Source organism: Ranitomeya variabilis, chromosome 1, assembly GCF_051348905.1.
Source record: "Ranitomeya variabilis isolate aRanVar5 chromosome 1, aRanVar5.hap1, whole genome shotgun sequence".
NCBI lineage: Eukaryota > Metazoa > Chordata > Amphibia > Anura > Dendrobatidae > Ranitomeya > Ranitomeya variabilis.
Genome location: NC_135232.1, coordinates 1046469472 through 1046493231, shown reverse-complemented (window position 1 = coordinate 1046493231; position 23760 = coordinate 1046469472). Strand labels below are relative to the sequence as shown.

Sequence of the window (23760 nt, the reverse complement as noted above, 5' to 3'; positions counted from 1 at the left end):
GCATTGAATCAGTAAGGAAGTTACTCAGTACCTCGGACCTAGACCCTGATCAGGTCAACCTCTGCTGTGAGTTACTGTCCCTGGTACTCACTAAAAATTACTTCCTATTTGAGGACAAATTCTACTTACAGAGGAGGGGTACCGCGATGGGTAGTAACGCTGCGCCACCATACGCAAATGCCTACATGGCAGACTACGAAACTAGCACCATCTATGTCAATGACCTTTTCCGCACACATGCCATAGTGTGGAAAAGGTACATTGATGATATATTCTGCATTTGGAATGGCCCCGAAACATCATTGATATCCTTCTTTGGATTCCTCAAAACTTCCTGGCTAGGCTTAGATTTTACTATCACGTACGATCAGGACCAAGTACATTTCTTGGATACCACCATTCAAAAAAATAAAGAAGGCCAACTCTCCACAGATCTACACATCAAGCCAACAGACCGCAATAGCCTATTACATTATGACAGTTTCCACCCGCAAAAAATGAAAGAGTCCATTCCAAAATCCCAACTTCAAAGGGTCCAAAAAATAGTCTCTGATAAAAATCTACAAACCATACGGCTAGAAGAGATGCGCACAAAATTTCGTGAGAGGGGATATCCCCCGCATACTTTAGACATCACTACCACCAATTCTCCGGCCACCAAGAAGAAAGATACCAAAAATCGCATTCCCTTCGTCCATAACTACCACCCCCTGGTCTATCTACTCCACAAGTCTATTAGACGCCATTGGCACATTTTAGGAGCAGCTCACCCAGGGGTCAAAGAATTTGTTGAACCTTTCCTTCCTTGTTTCCGCAGACCACGCAATATACGTGATAAGTTGGTAAGAGCAGACATAGGGAGCACTCAATCTATACCCAGACAGCGTTTCCTTGCCAATCCGAGGACAGGCACATTTCCATGCCTACAATGCATACAGTGTAACAATATCCAAAGAGGCACCACTGTATACCATCCACATAGCGGCAAGGAATACCCCATAAAAGGCTTCTTTACATGCGACTCGACGTATGTAATTTACTTAATAAAATGCCCGTGCGGACTTTACTACGTGGGGGAAACAACCCAACCCATTAAGCAAAGGATTTCGAAACATAAGTCCACTATAAGATGCAAAAACACCTTATTACCTATTCCCTATCACTTCATCACTCAGGGCCATACTATTGCCCAATTAAGATTCCAAGTGATTGAGCAGGTATCACAACCACGTAGAGGGGGAGACAGGGTAGGCCTCCTCAAAAAAAGAGAGAGGCCTACTGGATACATGAATTACAGACTTTAGCCCCAAAGGGCTTGAACAGAGACTACGATATCCAATCATTCCTCTCGTGACATGTGATGAACTTATACCTATGTAATACATCTAATGTGACCCCTACACTGTTATCTCCGCTTATGGAGTATATCTAATGTACAGTGCTATTTGGTTGTTATATATGCAGATGGAATATCTCTAATGTGACCTCTTCAGCGCTATCCCTGTTGTAATACATTGCGATATAATATGCTGATATTGATCTGTGCTTTCCAGTCTAATTCCATTCTCTCTCATTCACAGAATCGTCTTTACTAACATTTTCTGGAACATAGATCACCCTTGCTCTTCCTCACTGCTTATGATCACCAAGAACGATCACGTCTCACCATCTGACAGCTTAAACCACTTTTTTCACCACCTTGGAGGATCTGTTCATGTATGCCAGAACGATAGGACACTTCTCCACTGCGCATGCCCGCAGTGGAACGCACGGCCCCTCCCACTCTAGCAATAGTGGAACGCAGCTTAGCCATACCTACTCTGCCGGGTCATTTCCGGTCAGGCACTTCCGGTAGCGCGTCTTGGAGCGCGCACTTAAACAGCACCAGCACAGTAGTTTCCACACACCAAGGACAAGCGGTGGACACCGCGTCCGTGACAGGAACCCCCTAGGTAAGCCGGATACACTTCTACATACGACACACCCCCTTGAGGGTTAACGCAGGACTTTGGCAACTATCACCTTTCTCCCCACAGTGCCTGTGTTACGGTATAGCGCTTAAATCACCACCACTAGATACTACATGGGGTATGTTGATCTTGATTCTTTAACACTAACCAAAAGTGCTATCATATGTTTTATTATTTTGAGATCCAGCATACTTATTTACAGGTCTATTCTCCTCAATCTTTCTAACAGACATTATCTCTGAGAGAGGGTAGGTTCTGTTTCCTTCCCTCATCACTTCCACTCCAACGGTCACCATTAAATTAGTTTCCCATCACTACCTGTGCATGAGCATTGGCACGTTTCTTCATTATAACTGCATCCCACTAGAGACGGGTATATCCAGTACGGAATTTTTCTCTGAAGCAGTTGCATTTTCTTAGCCTTGTGTACCTATATATGACCATGCATACATGTATTTATGTATTGTATATACTTTATTTATGTTATCATTTATCATTTTGTTTAGTACATTGAAGAAGGTCTATGACCGAAACGTTTGTATGTACTCTCTTTATTAAATCACAATAGCATCCGATCACGTGTGTGCCAAGTTACTTTACAAGATTATATGGTTTGGGCACCTACTTGCGCACCACCCACAATAGTAGTGCCTACGGTTACTTCTTATCGGTTACAACCCTTACGTATGAGCACACTATATTGGTCATGTCATCACTCACGTTTTCATACAATATAGAAGAAACGACTAATATCATTGCACAGTCCACAACATCCACTGAGTTCCTTAGAGTTCCTCCCAAAGAAACAAGGGGACGAGACCTGGAGAGGGAACTAAGACGGAGTACCAATTTGGAATTGCACTGTGCAACCCTTACGGAGTACCTCAAAGTTGAGAGGATTCCAAGGGGACTTAGGGTCCCCCTCCGTCCGACCCTCTTCAGTGACTCTCCTGATTTTTGTTCTCGTTTTGAAAGAATCCTAAACAAATGTTCTTTTGATCTCATGACATTCACGCTGGAACACCTGCATCGAGGGATCGCCCAGAGTAAAGAACGCATCACAAACATTGAACAACAGCTGGCATCATCTTCCACTCCAGAAGAACTCCAGGATCTCAAAACTCGTATCAACACTACCATCGAGCAACATAGACGGGACACGGAAGCAAGGAAAAGGTCGAAATTCATCAGAGACGCAGACGACTACGAACAGAACAAAGTGTATAAATGGCGAGACAACTCGATCTCCGGGACCTTCTCCACACGCTCCAACTACAGATCTACAACAGACATCTCAACGTCAGGATCGGATCAAGAACGACGCGAAAGACCATCAACAAGCCGTTTTTTAGGACGTGGAAGGAGACAACCAAGAAGAAGGGGACCCGTAGAGGAAAGAGACGGACAAAGAAACACGGACTTCACACGCATAACCCGCTCTCAGGTACGAACCCCCTGGTAATAAATATTTCCTCCAAGTCATTAAGCATCGCAGAACACCAGGTGCTACAAAAAGGACTATCCTTCTGCCCAAGTTATAAACTAAGTACTTTCAACTTAGAGATGGATCTACAGAGATTCTACAGATCTCTTAGACTCAAGCTACACTTTGCCGATTCAGACACTACTTTTCCACCCCCTAGTACCACAGAGGACCGACTCCTTACCTCAAAGAGCCTAGGCCTGAGGAATAAAAGTAATTATAGACCACCAGTAGGGTCCCCGGCACTAGAAACATTCATCTCCTTTGTGAATGATTCATTTCACAAATTAAGGGATGACTTTGATAGAGGCAGATTGCATGCTCCATCCAACCTTACTGCCCTTGATCTCCAAGCACTCAACTCCCTACAGACAGACAAAGATATAATAGTGAAACCGGCAGACAAGGGGGGAGCCATAGTTGTACTTGATAAGTCCGCATACAGACAAGAGGTCTATCGCCAATTAAACGACAGCTCTATCTATACACCCCTAGAGAGGGACCCGACCAACACTATCAGAGAACAAATACAAAACACACTTACCAAATACAGAGAATTAAAAATACTGGACCAAAAAACTTGTGAATATCTAACCAAACAAAATCCCATCACGCCAGTCCTTTACGTACTACCAAAAATTCATAAATGCCTAACTAACCCACCAGGAAGACCCATAGTGGCCTCAACGGATTCAATTCTTTCGCCCCTATCGAAATATTTAGAAAAAATCTTGACACCTATGATCAAACAAACTCCCTCCTTCCTACTGGACACGGGAGCCTTCTTGAAACTGATAGATGAACTCAAAATCATTCCACCAGAGGCTTACCTTGTCACATTCGATGTAAAGGACTTATACACGTCCATACCACACGTGGAAGGCATTGAATCAGTAAGGAAGTTACTCAGTACCTCGGACCTAGACCCTGATCATGTCAACCTCTGCTGTGAGTTACTGTCCCTGGTACTCACTAAAAATTACTTCCTATTTGAGGACAAATTCTACTTACAGAGGAGGGGTACCGCGATGGGTAGTAACGCTGCGCCACCATACGCAAATGCCTACATGGCAGACTACGAAACTAGCACCATCTATGTCAATGACCTTTTCCGCACACATGCCATAGTGTGGAAAAGGTACATTGATGATATATTCTGCATTTGGAATGGCCCCGAAACATCATTGATATCCTTCTTTGGATTCCTCAAAACTTCCTGGCTAGGCTTAGATTTTACTATCACGTACGATCAGGACCAAGTACATTTCTTGGATACCACCATTCAAAAAAATAAAGAAGGCCAACTCTCCACAGATCTACACATCAAGCCAACAGACCGCAATAGCCTATTACATTATGACAGTTTCCACCCGCAAAAAATGAAAGAGTCCATTCCAAAATCCCAACTTCAAAGGGTCCAAAAAATAGTCTCTGATAAAAATCTACAAACCATACGGGTAGAAGAGATGCGCACAAAATTTCGTGAGAGGGGATATCCCCCGCATACTTTAGACATCACTACCACCAATTCTCCGGCCACCAAGAAGAAAGATACCAAAAATCGCATTCCCTTCGTCCATAACTACCACCCCCTGGTCTATCTACTCCACAAGTCTATTAGACGCCATTGGCACATTTTAGGAGCAGCTCACCCAGGGGTCAAAGAATTTGTTGAACCTTTCCTTCCTTGTTTCCGCAGACCACGCAATATACGTGATAAGTTGGTAAGAGCAGACATAGGGAGCACTCAATCTATACCCAGACAGCGTTTCCTTGCCAATCCGAGGACAGGCACATTTCCATGCCTACAATGCATACAGTGTAACAATATCCAAAGAGGCACCACTGTATACCATCCACATAGCGGCAAGGAATACCCCATAAAAGGCTTCTTTACATGCGACTCGACGTATGTAATTTACTTAATAAAATGCCCGTGCGGACTTTACTACGTGGGGGAAACAACCCAACCCATTAAGCAAAGGATTTCGAAACATAAGTCCACTATAAGATGCAAAAACACCTTATTACCTATTCCCTATCACTTCATCACTCAGGGCCATACTATTGCCCAATTAAGATTCCAAGTGATTGAGCAGGTATCACAACCACGTAGAGGGGGAGACAGGGTAGGCCTCCTCAAAAAGAGAGAGGCCTACTGGATACATGAATTACAGACTTTAGCCCCAAAGGGCTTGAACAGAGACTACGATATCCAATCATTCCTCTCGTGACATGTGATGAACTTATACCTATGTAATACATCTAATGTGACCCCTACACTGTTATCTCCGCTTATGGAGTATATCTAATGTACAGTGCTATTTGGTTGTTATATATGCAGATGGAATATCTCTAATGTGACCTCTTCAGCGCTATCCCTGTTGTAATACATTGCGATATAATATGCTGATATTGATCTGTGCTTTCCAGTCTAATTCCATTCTCTCTCATTCACAGAATCGTCTTTACTAACATTTTCTGGAACATAGATCACCCTTGCTCTTCCTCACTGCTTATGATCACCAAGAACGATCACGTCTCACCATCTGACAGCTTAAACCACTTTTTTCACCACCTTGGAGGATCTGTTCATGTATGCCAGAACGATAGGACACTTCTCCACTGCGCATGCCCGCAGTGGAACGCACGGCCCCTCCCACTCTAGCAATAGTGGAACGCAGCTTAGCCATACCTACTCTGCCGGGTCATTTCCGGTCAGGCACTTCCGGTAGCGCGTCTTGGAGCGCGCACTTAAACAGCACCAGCACAGTAGTTTCCACACACCAAGGACAAGCGGTGGACACCGCGTCCGTGACAGGAACCCCCTAGGTAAGCCGGATACACTTCTACATACGACACACCCCCTTGAGGGTTAACGCAGGACTTTGGCAACTATCACCTTTCTCCCCACAGTGCCTGTGTTACGGTATAGCGCTTAAATCACCACCACTAGATACTACATGGGGTATGTTGATCTTGATTCTTTAACACTAACCAAAAGTGCTATCATATGTTTTATTATTTTGAGATCCAGCATACTTATTTACAGGTCTATTCTCCTCAATCATTCTAACAGACATTATCTCTGAGAGAGGGTAGGTTCTGTTTCCTTCCCTCATCACTTCCACTCCAACGGTCACCATTAAATTAGTTTCCCATCACTACCTGTGCATGAGCATTGGCACGTTTCTTCATTATAACTGCATCCCACTAGAGACGGGTATATCCAGTACGGAATTTTTCTCTGAAGCAGTTGCATTTTCTTAGCCTTGTGTACCTATATATGACCAATCCATGCATACATGTATTTATGTATTGTATATACTTTATTTATGTTATCATTTATCATTTTGTTTAGTACATTGAAGAAGGTCTATGACCGAAACGTTTGTATGTACTCTCTTTATTAAATCACAATAGCATCCGATCACGTGTGTGCCAAGTTACTTTACATGTCTTCACATAAGGCCTGCTAATCAGTAGAGGTTTTGGGAATACCAACAGGTAATAGGAAGTTCATAGGGCTCTAGTCCGGAAATTACAGACTGAAAACATGGACACTGGACCAGGCTCCTGCAAATGTTTTTTGCTTGACTCTAGTCATTATGCAGAGAGGGAGAGAAGTTGAGTCAATATAGCCTTTTGTAAATCTGTGTTACCTACTTGTGTGATTATAATGAGACCTCTACAGGACTGAGAAGTGATCACTACAGAACAGGAAGTGTGGACAGTATTATTAGGTTTAGTGGCAAGAGTAACAGTTTAAAAATTTTAGGATTTTTCTTTTTTAACTAATAATATGTTTTTTTAGAATATGTCCAACAAAAAAACTAAATTTAAACTGCAGACCATGACATATTCTTTTTAAGTATGTATGTGCCTTTAGCAGAAGCAGAGCCATTCAGAATTCCTCCATTTAAACAGGCAGACTCAACAAAGTGAGCAACGCATTCAGAGCTCTCAAGGAGACCCTATAAGGATAATCGCTAAAGATCTTTCTTAATTTTACCAGTTGTTGGATTCTCAGAGGAACAGAACAGATTGACATTTTTAAATGTAGTGAAAAGAGCCGGACTGCGGACAGAGCCCCAGAGGATTTACAGACAAAGGTGCAGCCAACAGATAACTTTTAATGAGTCAAAGGGGGATTCATTGATACTTCAGTCAGACCTTCGTCAGCTCATATGGGTATACTAGTAACTCCTGGGCACTGGTGTCTACAATATCAATATCTAATTGGAGGGAAGAATAAGAGACCTCTGAATGGGAATTCAACTTTTCCAATCATCATTCTTTCATTTTACCTCTGGTTTGCAGTATTTTTGTCAGAATCTCTTGTATGCAGTATTCTTATAGTTTTTTGTACGTAGAATTTTCTAGATCTAAAAACTACATAAAAAATAAGTAAGAAAATACATATATTTTTTGCTTATTTTTTCAGTATATGAATTTTTGTGCATTACTCATTTTTATGCATTTATTGACTTAGTTTCCAAATTTGGTGCTTTAATTAGACAGAAACACCTCAGCAATTGACATGTTGCTACTTTTCCCATGCTGAAAAAAACACTTGGAACAACACAACACTACTTGCATTGTAGGTGAGTTTTCCATGGAAATCAATAGGAAGGTTATTTATATATAAATAAGTGTATTTGAAGAAGTTTTTGATATGGTATTTGAAACAGTATCCATATGAATTTTTGGGGCTGGAAAATACTCGTCAAAAGAACACTTCTAAAAAAGCCAAAAAAAGGTGTTTCCTGCTATTTTCTTTCTCAGTGGTCTTAGTATAAGTACTGTACATACACTTAAGGAGTTTTTGGAGCTTCAAAATCCTTAACCAAGGGCATCAAAGTGGTTTTCAAGTGAATGTAAAAAAAACTCTGCAGCAGGTTTTCACAATGATGAACACCTCATTTTGTTCTGTATCTACACTGCTCAAAAAAAGGGGTGTCCAAACTTTTTGTATATATACTGCTCAAAAAAATAAAGAGGACACTTAAACAACAGAATATAACTCCAAGTAAATCAAGCTTCTGTGAAATCAAACTGTTCACTTAGGAAGCAACACTGTTTGACAATCAATTTCACATGCTGTTGTGTAAATGGAATAGACAACAGATAGAAATTATTGGCAATTATCAGGACACATTCAATAAAGGAGTGATTCTGCAGGTGGGGACCACAGACCACATCTCAGTACCAATGCTTTCTGGCTGATGTTTTGGTTACTTTTGAATATTGGTTGGGCTTTCACACTCGTGGTAGCACGAGACAGACTCTACAACCCACACAAGTGGCTCAGGTAGTGCAGAAGCATTTCGGTTGTATTTACATGCGCTGATCTCAGGCCGCTAAACGAGTGTGATCGACAATACTGAAGTCGTTGGACGCTTGTTTTCCGGCCTCTTTCCACCGTCTGAGAAAGAATGAAGGGGACAGAACGATCACTAATAGATCACTAGCAGATCACCATACAGTATCATGTTATCAGCAGCACATCTACAGTTTACACCGGCGATGTGCTGCTGAGAACAAGGATTTTTATTCCGGCATAAACAATCCAATCACCCAATGAATATGCAGCATTTTGCTTGTTTAGTATAACACACCCCATAGTCCTCCATATATTATAATGTGCACCACAGTCCTCCATATTGTAAAATGCAAACCACATAGTCCTCCATATAATATAATGTGCCCCATAGTCCTCCATATAGTATAATACACTCCTCATAGTCCTCCATATAGTATTATACACTTCCCATAGTCCTCGATATAGTATAATACATTCCTCATAGTCCTCCATATATTAAAATATATACTCCTCAGTCCTCCATATAGCATAATACACTCCTCACAGTGCTCCATATAGTATAATGCACCGCCATAGTCATCCATGTAGTACAATTCACTTCCCATAGTATAATGCACCCCATAGTTCTTCATATAGTATAATGTATTCCCCATAGTCCTCGATACAGTATAATTCAGCCCACATATAGTATAATGCAGCCACCACCCCACAGACTATAATGCAGCCACCCCAGAGTATAATGTAACTGCGGCGCCCCCACTGCCGCAGGGCCGAGGGTTACCCGGGCCTCTGTGTTCTGGGGTTGTCACGGTGGCTAGACCCGGCCCGTGACCCTGCTGAGGGGCGTCCAATGAAGGTGGAGAGAGTGATGCTGTTGTGGTGTGGTGCCGGTCGCAGTAAATAACAAGGACACCAGGTTGCAGTCTCTTTACCTCTTTACTGAAGGCTCCAGGATCCTCAGTCTGGAATACGGTTAACCAGGCTACGTAAGTCCAGCCGGTCCGATGGCACCTCCAGAGTTCCCTTTGCAGGTGGAAATCTGTGCCTACCTTCTAGCGCTTGTGTGTTGCAGTCCTTCCCTGCTGTGCTTACGGGATAGTCCTCACAACTGTTGTGTCTGTTTCTGAAGTTCCCTCACAACTCGATTCTGATGTTCTGTTTCGTCCCCCAGATGATATAGCTAGGACGCACCCGTATGACGGGTGGGCTCGGAGGTCTTCCGGGACCCTAGAGTCGCCCCTCTCCAAATGTTGCCCCCTGTGTCTGCTTAGGTGATTTTGGGGTGAGACAGCCCGCCTATAACTGACTGTCCTGCTGTAGGTTTGAAGTAAGGCCTGGAGCTCAATACTTCCTCGGCATTCCGGCCACTGGCTACGCGCCTCAGTAGGATGTTGCCTCGTCTTACAGCATGACTCCTCGTTTCTCACTCAGCACAATAAACCTCGCTTCTTGTCCTTTCTTGGGGTACCGCCGCAATGAAGTGCAGGCGCGGTCCCGTAACGTTCTTTCTGTTCGCTAGGCCTCTGTCAGGATCCCACCCCTGGCAGGGACCCCCCTGAATCTTCCCCCGCAACACCCTCTGCCACAGGATGTTACCTGGTTCCAACCCAGTCAGCTTCTCCCTAACTTCCTATCTAACCCCCAGTTTTACCAGATGTGAGGAGTGGCCTAATACATAGTACCCTTAGCTCCCCCTGGAGGCCAGACTGTAGTGTATTGGTGTCTGTGATACCTGGTCAGGTGAACTCCTTCAGTGCCCCTTAGCGGCGGAGCATCAGTCCTGCAACGACAAGGACTCTGGGGCGCTGCATAACCCCCCCACAGAGTATAATGTAACCTCCCCATAGAATATAATGCTGCCCCCCCGTATAGTATAATGTAGCCCCCTCATAGAGTATGATGCAATCACCCCTCATAGAATATAAATATAATACAGCCCCCCATAGAATATAATGTAGCCCCGAACAAGATATAATACAGCCCACCTCCCCATAGAATATAATGTAGCCCCATCAAAGGGTATGATGCAATCATCCCTCATAAAATCTAATAAAGCCCCCCATAGAATATAATGCAGCCCCCCATAGTATATGACACAGCCTCCTCCATAGAATATAATGTATAATGTACCCCCCAAATATATAACACATCCACATAGTATATAACACAGCCTCCCCCATAGAATATAATATACCCCCATAGTATATAGCACAGCCCACATAGTAGTATATAGCACAGCCCATATAGTAATATATAGCACAGCCACTTAGTATATAGCACAGCCCACACAGTAGTATATAGCACAGCCCACACAGTAGTTTATAGAACGGCCCACACAGTAGTATAAAGCACTGCCCACACAGTAGTATACAGCACAGCCCACAGAGTAGTATATAGCACTGCCCACACAGTAGTATACAGCACTAAAAAAGAAAAGAATGTCCAGCTTCACCGAATCCGTAAAAAAGAGTTTTCTTTATTCACAAACTTTTAAGCATAGAGGATACAGACTTCAGCACAAGCCATATGGGTAAGAATCTCAACGCGTTTCTGGAGACTAAGCTCCCTTAATCATGACATGATGTCATGATTAAGGGAGCTTAGTCTCCAGAAACGCGATGAGATTCTTACCCATATGGCTTGTGCTGAAGTCTGTATCCTCTATGCTTAAAAGTTTGTGAATAAAGAAAACTCTTTTTTACGGATTCAGTGAAGCTGGACATTCTTTTCTTTTTTGGACTCTATACGCCTGGACACAGCGGGTCCGTGCTCCCGAAGATTGGTTTATGCATCACGGGTGAGCTGGTTTATATTCCTTCTTTCTAAGTATACAGCACTGCCCACACAGTAGTATACAGCACAGCCCATAGAGTAGTATACAGCACTGCCCACACAGAAGTATACAGCACTGCCCACACAGTAGTATACAGCACTGCCCACACAGTAGTGTATAGCCCAGCCCACACAGTAGTGTATAGCACAGCCCACACAGTAGTGTATAGCACAGCCCACACAGTAGTGTATAGCACAGCCCACACAGTAGTATACAGCACTGCCCACAGTAGTATACAGCACTGCCCACAGTAGTATACAGCACTGCCCACACAGTAGTATACAGCACTGCCCACACAGTAGTATACAGCACTGCCCACAGTAGTATACAGCACTGCCCACAGTAGTATACAGCACTGCCCACAGTAGTATACAGCACTGCACACAGTAGTATACAGCACTGCCCACACAGTAGTATACAGCACTTCCCACACAGTAGTATACAGCGCTGCCCACAGTAGTATGCAGCACTGCCCACAGTAGTATACAGCACTGCCCACAGTAGTATACAGCACTGCCCACAGTAGTATACAGCACTGCCCATACAGTAGTATACAGCACTTCCCACACAGTAATATACAGCACAGCCCACAGTAGTATACAGCACTGCCCACAGTAGTATACAGCACTGCCCATACATTAGTATACAGCACTGCCCACAGTAGTATACAGCACTGCCCATACAGTAGTATACAGCACTGCCCACAGTAGTATACAGCACTGCCCACAGTAGTATACAGCACTGCCACAGCAGTATACAGCACTGCCCGTACAGTAGTATACAGCACTGCCCACAGTAGTATACAGCACTGCCCATACAGTAGTATACAGCAGTGCCCACATCCCCCCTTCCCTCCCCGCCTCTCTCCTCCCGAGAATGGCCGCACAGTCCAGTAAAAAAAACCAAAAAAACACAAGATCCTTACCTCTCCCCGAGCCCGCGCTGCTCCCTGCTCCTGTGTCGGCGGCTCCCGCCACACTGCCTGACACACAGCGAGTGTGCGATGTCGCGCACCCGCTGTGTCAGAGGCAGAGCGGGGAATGATGGGAGAGGGAGCGTCAGGTGACGCTCTCTCCTCCATCATTGCTTTGAACTGTACAGGCAGACGCCGGGATAGTTCAATGCGGCGGGGGAGTCAGCGCTGATGGCAGGCGGGCCCCCCTGCCTCACAGGGGCCCCATAGCAGCTGCGTGACTTGACACTGGCTGGGGGCCCCTGGAGGAGCGGGGGCCCCAGGCAGCTGCCTGGTCTGCCTGCCCCTAAGGCTATGGGTACACGTAGGAAGGGTCCTCTGCGGGTTCTCCCGAAGCGGATTTGATAAATCTGCAGGGCAAAACCGCTGCGGTTATCCCTGCAGATTTATCGTGGTTTGTCTTGTGGTTTCCGTTGCGGGTTTACTCCTGCACTTGTTTTACTATTGATGCTACATATGCAGCATCAATAGTAATGTTAAAAATAATTACAAAATGGTTATACTCACCCTCCGACGTCCTGATCTCCTCGGCGCTGCCGTTTCCAAAGATGCTACGCAAGAAGGACCTCCGTGACGTAACGGTCATGTGACCGCGACGTCATCGCAGGTCCTGCTCGCATAGCAACCCTGTGACTGGACGGCCGCGTGCAGCGCTGAGAGGTGAGTATATCATTATTTTTTATTTTAATTCTTTTTTTTTTTACACAAATATGGTTCCCAGGGCCTGGAGGAGAGTCTCCTCTCCTCCACCCCGGGTACCATCCGCACATGATCCGCTTACTTCCCGCATGGTGGGCATAGCCCCATGCGGGAAGTAAGAGGATCAATGCATTCCTATGTGTGCAGAATCGCCGCGATTCCGCACAAAGAAGTGACATGCTGCGGATTGTAAGCCGCTGCGTTCCCGCGTGGTTTTTTCCGCAGCATGTGCACAGCGTTTTCGGTTTCCCATTGAACTGTAAACTCATGGGAAACTGCTGCGGACTTGCAGCTGCAGAAACGCTGCGGATCCGCAGCAAAATCCGCAACGTGTGCACATACCCTAACGCCGGCCCTGATGGCACATCAATGCGAGCTGTGGCAAGAAGGTTTGCTGTGTCTGTCAGTGTAGTGTCCACAGGCTGGGGGCGCTACCAGGAGACAGGTCAGTACACCAGCAGACATGGAAGGGGCCTTAGGAGGGCAATAACCCAGCAGCAAGACCGATACCTCAGCCTTTGTGCAAGGAGGAACAGAAGGAGCACTGCCAGAGCCCTGCAAAATGACCTCCAGCAGGCCACAAATGTGCATGTGACTGCACAAACGGTTAGAAACCGACTCCATGAGGATGGTCTGAGTGCCCGACGTCCACAGATGGGGGTTGTGCTCACAGCCCAACATCGTGCAGGACGCTTGGCATTTGCCACAGAACACCAGGATTGGCAAATTCACCACTGGTGCCCTGTGCTCTTCACAGATGAAAACAGGTTCACACTGAGCACATGTGACAGACGTGACAGAGTCTGGAGACACCTTGGAGAGTGATCTGCTGCCTGCAACATCCTTCAGCATGACCGGTTTGGCAGTGAGTCAGTAATGGTGTGGGGCGGCATTTCTTTGGAGGGCTAAGCTGTTATGGTTCTCAATGGCAAGAGAACATAGCCCAGCATACATATGAACTAGCTCTTGGAAGGATGGAAACTTAAACTGACCATGAACTAAACCTGCCGCACAACTAACAGTAGCCGGGTAGCGTAGCCTGCGTTTTATCCCTAGACGCTCAGCGCCAGCCGGAGGACTAACTAATCCTGGCAGAGGAAAATACAGTCCTGGCTCACCTCTAGAGAAATTTCCCCGAAAGGCAGACAGAGGCCCCCACATATATTGGCGGTGATTTTAGATGAAAATGACAAACGTAGTATGAAAATAGGTTTAGCAAAATCGAGGTCCGCTTACTAGATAGCAGGAAGACAGAAAGGGCACTTTCATGGTCAGCTGAAAACCCTATCAAAATACCATCCTGAAATTACTTTAAGACTCTAGTATTAACTCATAACATCAGAGTGGCAATTTCAGATCACAAGAGCTTTCCAGACACAGAAACGAAACTGCAGCTGTGAACTGGAACAAAATGCAAAAAACAAACAAGGACAAAAGTCCGACTTAGCTGGGAGTTGTCTAGAAGCAGGAACATGCACAGAAAGGCTTCTGATTACAATGTTGACCGGCATGGAAGTGACAGAGGAGCAAGGTTAAATAGCGACTCCCACATCCTGATGGGAACAGGTGAACAGAGGGGATGATGCACACAAGTTCAATTCCACCAGTGGCCACCGGGGGAGCCCAAAATCCAATTTCACAACAGTACCCCCCCCTCAAGGAGGGGGCACCGAACCCTCACCAGAACCACCAGGGCGATCAGGATGAGCCCTATGAAAGGCACGGACCAGATCGGAGGCATGAACATCAGAGGCAGTCACCCAAGAATTATCCTCCTGACCGTATCCCTTCCATTTGACCAGATACTGGAGTTTCCGTCTGGAAACACGAGAGTCCAAGATTTATTCCACAACGTACTCCAACTCGCCCTCAACCAACACCGGAGCAGGAGGCTCAACGGAAGGCACAACCGGTACCTCATACCTGCGCAATAATGACCGATGAAAAACATTATGAATAGAAAAAGATGCAGGGAGGTCCAAACGGAAGGACACAGGGTTAAGAATCTCCAATATCTTGTACGGGCCGATGAACCGAGGCTTAAACTTAGGAGAAGAAACCCTCATAGGGACAAAACGAGAAGACAACCACACCAAGTCCCCGACACAAAGCCGAGGACCAACCCGACGCCGGCAGTTGGCAAAAAGCTGAGTCTTCTCCTGGGACAACTTCAAATTGTCCACTACCTGCCCCCAAATCTGATGCAACCTCTCCACCACAGCATCCACTCCAGGACAATCCGAAGATTCCACCTGACCGGAGGAAAATCGAGGATGAAACCCCGAATTACAGAAAAAAGGAGACACCAAGGTGGCAGAGCTGGCCCGATTATTGAGGGCAAACTCCGCTAAAGGCAAAAAAGCAACCCAATCATCCTGATCTGCAGACACAAAACACCTCAAATATGTCTCCAAAGTCTGATTCGTCCGCTCGGTCTGGCCATTAGTCTGAGGATGGAAAGCAGACGAGAAAGACAAATCTATGCCCATCCTAGCACAGAATGCCCGCCAAAATCTAGACACGAATTGGGTTCCTCTGTCAGAAACGATATTCTCCGGAATACCATGCAAACGAACCACATTTTGAAAAAACAGAGGAACCAACTCGGAAGAAGAAGGCAACTTAGGCAGGGGAACCAAATGGACCATCTTAGAGAAACGGTCACACACCACCCAGATGACAGACATCTTCTGAGAAACAGGAAGATCCGAAATAAAATCCATCGAGATGTGCGTCCAAGGCCTCTTCGGGATAGGCAAGGGCAACAACAATCCACTAGCCCGAGAACAACAAGGCTTGGCCCGAGCACAAACGCCACAAGACTGCACAAAGCCTCGTACATCTCGTGACAGGGAAGGCCACCAGAAGGACCTTGCCACCAAATCCCTGGTACCAAAGATTCCAGGATGACCTGCTAACGCAGAAGAATGAACCTCAGAAATGACTTTACTGGTCCAATCATCAGGAACAAACAGTCTACCAGGTGGGCAACGATCAGGTCTATCCGCCTGAAACTCCTGCAAGGCCCGCCGCAGGTCTGGAGAAACGGCAGACAATATCACTCCATCCTTAAGGATACCTGTAGGTTCAGAATTACCAGGGGAGTCAGGCTCAAAACTCCTAGAAAGGGCATCCGCCTTAACATTCTTAGAACCCGGTAGGTATGACACCACAAAATTAAACCGAGAGAAAAACAACGACCAGCGCGCCTGTCTAGGATTCAGGCGTCTGGCGGACTCAAGATAAATTAAATTTTTGTGGTCGGTCAATACCACCACCTGATGTCTAGCCCCCTCAAGCCAATGAAGCCACTCCTCAAAAGCCCACTTCATGGCCAAAAGCTCCCGATTCCCAATATCATAATTCCGCTCGGCGGGCGAAAATTTACGAGAAAAAAAAGCACAAGGTTTCATCACGGAGCAGTCGGAACCTCTCTGCGACAAAACCGCCCCAGCTCCGATTTCAGAAGCGTCGACCTCAACCTGAAAAGGAAGAGCAACATCAGGCTGACGCAACACAGGGGCGGAAGAAAAGCGGCGCTTAAGCTCCCGAAAGGCCTCCACAGCAGCAGGGGACCAATCAGCAACATCAGCACCCTTCTTAGTCAAATCAGTCAATGGTTTAACAACATCAGAAAAACCAGCAATAAATCGACGATAAAAGTTAGCAAAGCCCAAAAATTTCTGAAGACTCTTAAGAGAAGAGGGTTGCGTCCAATCACAAATAGCCTGAACCTTGACAGGATCCATCTCGATGGAAGAGGGGGAAAAAATGTATCCCAAGAAGGAAATCTTTTGAACCCCAAAAACGCACTTAGAACCCTTCACACACAAGGAATTAGACCGCAAAACCTGAAAAACCCTCCTGACCTGCTGGACATGAGAGTCCCAGTCATCCGAAAAAATCAGAATATCATCCAGATACACAATCATAAATTTATCCAAATAATCACGGAAAATGTCATGCATAAAGGACTGAAAGACTGAAGGGGCATTTGAAAGGCCAAAAGGCATCACCAAATACTCAAAGTGGCCCTCGGGCGTATTAAATGCGGTTTTCCACTCATCCCCCTGCTTAATTCGCACCAAATTATACGCCCCACGGAGATCTATCTTAGAGAACCACTTGGCCCCCTTTATGCGAGCAAACAAATCAGTCAGCAGTGGCAACGGATATTGATATTTAACCGTGATTTTATTCAAAAGCCGATAATCAATACACGGCCTCAAAGAGCCATCTTTCTTAGACACAAAGAAAAAACCGGCTCCTAAGGGAGATGACGAAGGACGAATATGTCCCTTTTCCAAGGACTCCTTTATATATTCTCGCATAGCAGCATGTTCAAGCACAGACAGATTAAATAAACGACCCTTAGGGTATTTACTACCCGGAATCAAATCTATGGCACAATCGCACTCCCGGTGCGGAGGTAATGAACCAAGCTTAGGTTCTTCAAAAACGTCACGATAGTCAGACAAGAATTCAGGAATCTCAGAGGGAATAGATGATGAAATGGAAACCAAAGGTACGTCCCCATGCATCCCCTTACATCCCCAGCTTAACACAGACATAGCTTTCCAGTCGAGGACTGGGTTATGAGATTGCAGCCATGGCAATCCAAGCACCAACACATCATGTAGATTATACAGCACAAGAAAGCGAATAATCTCCTGATGATCCGGATTAATTCGCATAGTTACTTGTGTCCAGTATTGTGGTTTATTACTAGCCAATGGGGTGGAGTCAATCCCCTTCAGAGGTATAGGAGTTTCAAGAGGCTCTAAATCATACCCACAGCGTTTGGCAAAGGACCAATCCATAAGACTCAAAGCGGCGCCAGAGTCGACATAGGCGTCCGCGGTAATAGATGATAAAGAACAAATCAGGGTCACAGATAGAATAAACTTAGACTGAAAAGTGCCAATTGAAACTGACTTATCAAGCTTCTTAGTACGCTTAGAGCATGCTGATATAACATGAGTGGAATCACCACAATAAAAGCACAACCCATTTTTTCGTCTAAAATTCTGCCGTTCGCTTCTGGACAGAATTCTATCACATTGCATATTCTCTGGCGTCTTCTCAGTAGACACCGCCAAATGGTGCACAGGTTTGCGCTCCCGCAGACGTCTATCGATCTGGATAGCCATTGTCATTGACTCATTCAGACCCGCAGGCACAGGGAACCCCACCATAACATCCTTAATGGCATCAGAGAGACCCTCTCTGAAATTCGCCGCCAGGGCGCACTCATTCCACTGAGTAAGCACAGACCATTTACGGAATTTTTGGCAGTATATTTCAACTTCATCTTGCCCCTGAGATAGGGACATCAAGGCTTTTTCCGCCTGAAGCTCTAAATGAGGTTCCTCATAAAGCAACCCCAAGGCCAGAAAAAACGCATCCACATTGAGCAACGCAGGATCCCCTGGAGCCAATGCAAAAGCCCAATCTTGAGGGTCGCCCCGGAGCAAGGAAATCACAATCCTGACCTGCTGTGCAGGATCTCCAGCAGAGCGAGATTTCAGGGACAAAAACAACTTGCAATTATTTTTGAAATTTTGAAAGCAAGATCTATTCCCCGAGAAAAATTCAGGCAAAGGAATTCTAGGTTCAGATATAGGAACATGAACAACAAAATCTTGTAAATTTTGAACCTTCGTGGTGAGATTATTCAAACCTGCAGCTAAACTCTGAATATCCATTTTAAACAGGTGAACACAGAGCCATTCCAGGATTAGAAGGAGAGAGAGAGAGGAAGGCTGCAATATAGGCAGACTTGCAAGTGATTCAATTGAAAGCACACTCAGAACTGAAGGAAAAAAAAAAAAAAAAAAAAAAAATTTTCAGCAGACTTCTTTTTTCTCTCCTTTCTCTGCCAATTAATTTAACCCTTTGTTGGCCGGTCAAACTGTTATGGTTCTCAATGGCAAGAGAACATAGCCCAGCATACATATGAACTAGCTCTTGGAAGGATGGAAACTTAAACTGACCATGAACTAAACCTGCCGCACAACTAACAGTAGCCGGGTAGCGTAGCCTGCGTTTTATCCCTAGACGCTCAGCGCCAGCCGGAGGACTAACTAATCCTGGCAGAGGAAAATACAGTCCTGGCTCACCTCTAGAGAAATTTCCCCGAAAGGCAGACAGAGGCCCCCACATATATTGGCGGTGATTTTAGATGAAAATGACAAACGTAGTATGAAAATAGGTTTAGCAAAATCGAGGTCCGCTTACTAGATAGCAGGAAGACAGAAAGGGCACTTTCATGGTCAGCTGAAAACCCTATCAAAATACCATCCTGAAATTACTTTAAGACTCTAGTATTAACTCATAACATCAGAGTGGCAATTTCAGATCACAAGAGCTTTCCAGACACAGAAACGAAACTGCAGCTGTGAACTGGAACAAAATGCAAAAAACAAACAAGGACAAAAGTCCGACTTAGCTGGGAGTTGTCTAGAAGCAGGAACATGCACAGAAAGGCTTCTGATTACAATGTTGACCGGCATGGAAGTGACAGAGGAGCAAGGTTAAATAGCGACTCCCACATCCTGATGGGAACAGGTGAACAGAGGGGATGATGCACACAAGTTCAATTCCACCAGTGGCCACCGGGGGAGCCCAAAATCCAATTTCACAACACTAAGCCCTCCATGTGGTCGCAAGAGGTAGCCTGACTGCCATTAGGTACCGAGATGAGATCCTCAGACCCCTTGTGAGACCATATGCTGGTGTGGTTGGCCCTGGGTTCCTCCTAATGCAGGACAATGCCAGACCTCATGTGGCTGGAGTGTGTCAGCAGTTCCTGCAAGATGAAGACATTAAAGCTATGGACTGGCCTGCCCATTCCCAAGACCTGAGTCCGATTGAACACATCTGGGACATCATGTCTCGCACCATCCACCAACGTCACATTGCACCACAGACTGTCCAGGAGTTGGCAGATGCTTTAGTCCAGGTCTGGGAGATCCCTCAGGAGACCATCCGCCGCCTCATCAGGAGCATGCCCAGGCATTGTATGGAGGTCATACAGGCACGTGGAGGCCACATACACTACTGAGCATAATTTCCTTGTCTTGAAGCATTTCCACTGAAGTTGGATCAGCCTGTAACTTCATTATCAATTTTTTTTTTGAGCATCATTCCAATTCCAGACCTCCATGGGATACTAGTTGTGATTTACGTTGATCATTTTTAGGTTTTATTGTTTTCAACACATTCCACTTTGTAATGAATAAAGACGTACAACTGGAATATTTCATTCAGTGATATCTAGGATGTGGGATTTTAGTGTTCCCTTTATTTTTTGAGCAATGTATTATATATAATACTGAATATTAAAAGCATAGTTTGAGAGTGATACAAACTTTACTCACCTGTTTATCCCATAACAACCACCTATTTTGTGTTTTTACCTCTCCGTATTTTAAGGACATGTGAATAGCAGCATTTTGGACACAGCTCACCTGTGTACATGCACAGTGGATGAGATTTATAGAAATCCCATGCCCACTGTGCTTCCATTTGACTCTGCATAAACTCACCAGTGGTCGGGTTTACAAGCCGCAGCATGTCAATTATCTGCAGCAGAGACTCTAGTCTCCGCTGTGTAGTCTCACCCATAGCCATTCATTAGATCTGCTAAATCTGCATGGTTCGCTGAACACATGTGGGTTTACCTGCGTGATTATAACGCAGCATTTTGGATGTAGCAAAAATATGCTACATCCAAAGTGCTGCTACTTCCTGATCGTGGGCACATAGCCTTACAGTCATAACTAGTGTTGAGCGATACCGTCCGATACTTGAAAGTATCGGTATCGGAAAGTATCGGCCGATACCGGCAAAGTATCGGATCCAATCCGATACCGATACCCAATACCAATACAAGTCAATGGGACTCATGTATCGGACGGTATCCCTGATGGTTCCCAGGGTCTGAAGGAGAGGAAACTCTCCTTCAGGCCCTGGGAACCATATTAATGTGTAAAAGAAAGAATTAAAATAAAAAATATTGATATACTCACCTCTCCGACGCAGCCTGCACCTTACCGAGGGAAGCGGCAGCGTTCTTTGTTTAAAATTCGCGCTTTTCTTTCCTTTACGTGAAGTCCCGGCTTGTGATTGGTCGCGTGCCGCCCATGTGGCCGGGACGCAACCAATCACAGCAAGCCGTGACGTAATTTCAGGTCCTTCAGGATTTTAAAATTACGTTCCGGCGTTGTGATTGGTTGTGTCGCAGTCACATGGGCGACGCAACCAATCACAGCAAGCCGTGACGTAATTTCAGGTCCTTCAGGATTTTAAAATTACGTCCCGGCTTGTGATTGGTTGCTTCGCGGTCAACCAATCACAAGCCGGGAGGCTGGACACGCGCGCATTTTAAAATGCGCGCTTGTCCAACCTCCCGTGACGTCCCGGCTTGTGATTGGTTGCTTCGCGGTCAACCAATCACAAGCCGGGAGGCTGGACACGCGCGCATTTTAAAATGCGCGCTTGTCCAGCCTCCCGGCTTGTGATTGGTTGATCGCGACGCAACCAATCACAAGCCGGGACGTCACGGGAGGCTGGACAAGCGCGCATTTTAAAATGCGCGCGTGTCCAGCCTCCCGTGACGTCACGGCTTGTGATTGGTTGCGTCGCCCATGTGACTGCGACGCAACCAATCACAAAGCCGGGACGTAATTTTAAAATCCTTAAGGACCTGAAATTACATCACGGCTTGCTGTGATTGGTTGCGTCGCCCATGTGACTGCGACGCAACCAATCACAAAGCCGGGACTTCACGTAAGGAAAGAAAAGCGCGAATTTTAAACAAAGAACGCTGCCGCTTCCCTCGGTAAGGTGCAGGCTGCGTCGGAGAGGTGAGTATAGCAATATTTTTTATTTTAATTCTTTCTTTTACACATTTTTACATTAATGTTGTTTCGATACCGATACCCGATACCACAAAAGTATCGGATCTCGGTATCGGAATTCCGATACAGCAAATATCGGCCGATACCCGATACTTGCGGTATCGGAATGCTCAACACTAGTCATAACTGTTTGTTTTTTTTACATTGATGCTGCGGTATTTGTCTTCGCAAGAGAAGTTGTATGATTAGCTAAGTCTGGGGTTTACATATAAATGAATATCTTATTTATATTTCTTACCAAAATATAGAAAAAAATTGTCATTTTTTATACTACTCATATTTCACACTAAATAACAGCAATATCTTAGGTGCATTATTTATTACAATTTGGGGTAGTGGGAGAAGCTTTTTGTGTCACTTTTCTTACATTTTTTCTTATGTTTAATATTAATTTTTTTTAATTTTTTTAATAACATTTTTATTTTATAAAATATGTCCTCCAAGAAGTCATTACATTTAGTTTATTTTTCTGAAGTAATGATATGCTGTGCATTCGCTTGACCATGGTAGCCAATCACTAAGATCACAGGTCACATTTCATATATGCTAGCATCACGGATTCACAGCTAATAGCCATTGATTGGCTACAGTGGTCACTTGGTGTCACATCTGTGTGATGTCATCACTGGGGCATTTGCGTTGGACTGGTAGTATATTTAACAGATTGTATTTTTACTTACTTTAGGATGTTTCCTGCTGCTACTTTATGCTGGGACAATTATTTGAAAGGAATCTGTCAGCAGACTGTATTATGTAATCTGAGAGCAGCATGATGTAGGGACTGCAATTCCAGTGATGTGTCACTTACTAGACTGTGTTTTGCTGTTTCAACAAAATTTGTGTTTTATCAACAGAAGATTATTATGGTACGCCGTCGCCAACCCTGCCCCCACCTCTGATTAGCAGCTTTCTGCCAATATACAAAGAAAGCTGTTAATCAATGGTGTGGGCGGTGTTATACAGGGCTCTGCATTCAAGCTCTGCTAGATCTGCAGCTCAGAAAAACTGTGATTCTATCACAACTGCTCAGTAAACTAAGTGATACATTGCTGGAATCAGAGTCTCTGTCCCTATATCATACTGTTGTCAGATTGAATTACAAAAACCTGCTGAGAGATCTCCTTTAAAGTCAGTATTTTGCTATTAAATTTTAATATACATAACTATCCCAAAAATGTCCTTATGTGCCCTAACAGCACGTATGACCAGCGGTTGTCTTTATGTGGTGAAGTTATGTGAGGTCTGATGTTACAGACATCAATAATTGTTGGTTAGCCTCATATTACACCCAATTACGTGATCTATGTAGATATAAACAAGGATAAGTGAATCAGTTGCCAATGGTACTACTGTAAATCTGGCAGTGGCAAACATGCAACTTTTAATAAAAATGTGTCATCGAATTTCGATTTTAGGGGAGGATACACTGTTGATGCAATTCAGGCTCCATGTATTTTGCCTGCCCATTGTTTGTCATCATTGCAATGTAGATAACTAGAATAGAGAAAATACACCAATATACAGTACTGTGCAAAAGTTTTAGACCGGCGTGTAAAAA

The 23760-nt window shown here is 44.9% G+C and overlaps 1 protein-coding gene across 1 annotated transcript; it reads left to right on the top strand.

Moving 5' to 3' along the window:
* Nucleotides 1–2395: 2395 nt before the first annotated feature.
* LOC143785106 (uncharacterized) lies at nucleotides 2396–6392 on the top strand. The gene is made up of 2 exons (XM_077273809.1): nucleotides 2396–3414; nucleotides 5914–6392. Exons 1-2 carry the CDS (start codon nucleotides 2677–2679, stop codon nucleotides 5926–5928), a joined length of 753 nt encoding a protein of 250 aa, XP_077129924.1. The 5' UTR covers nucleotides 2396–2676; the 3' UTR covers nucleotides 5929–6392.
* Nucleotides 6393–23760: the final 17368 nt, after the last annotated feature.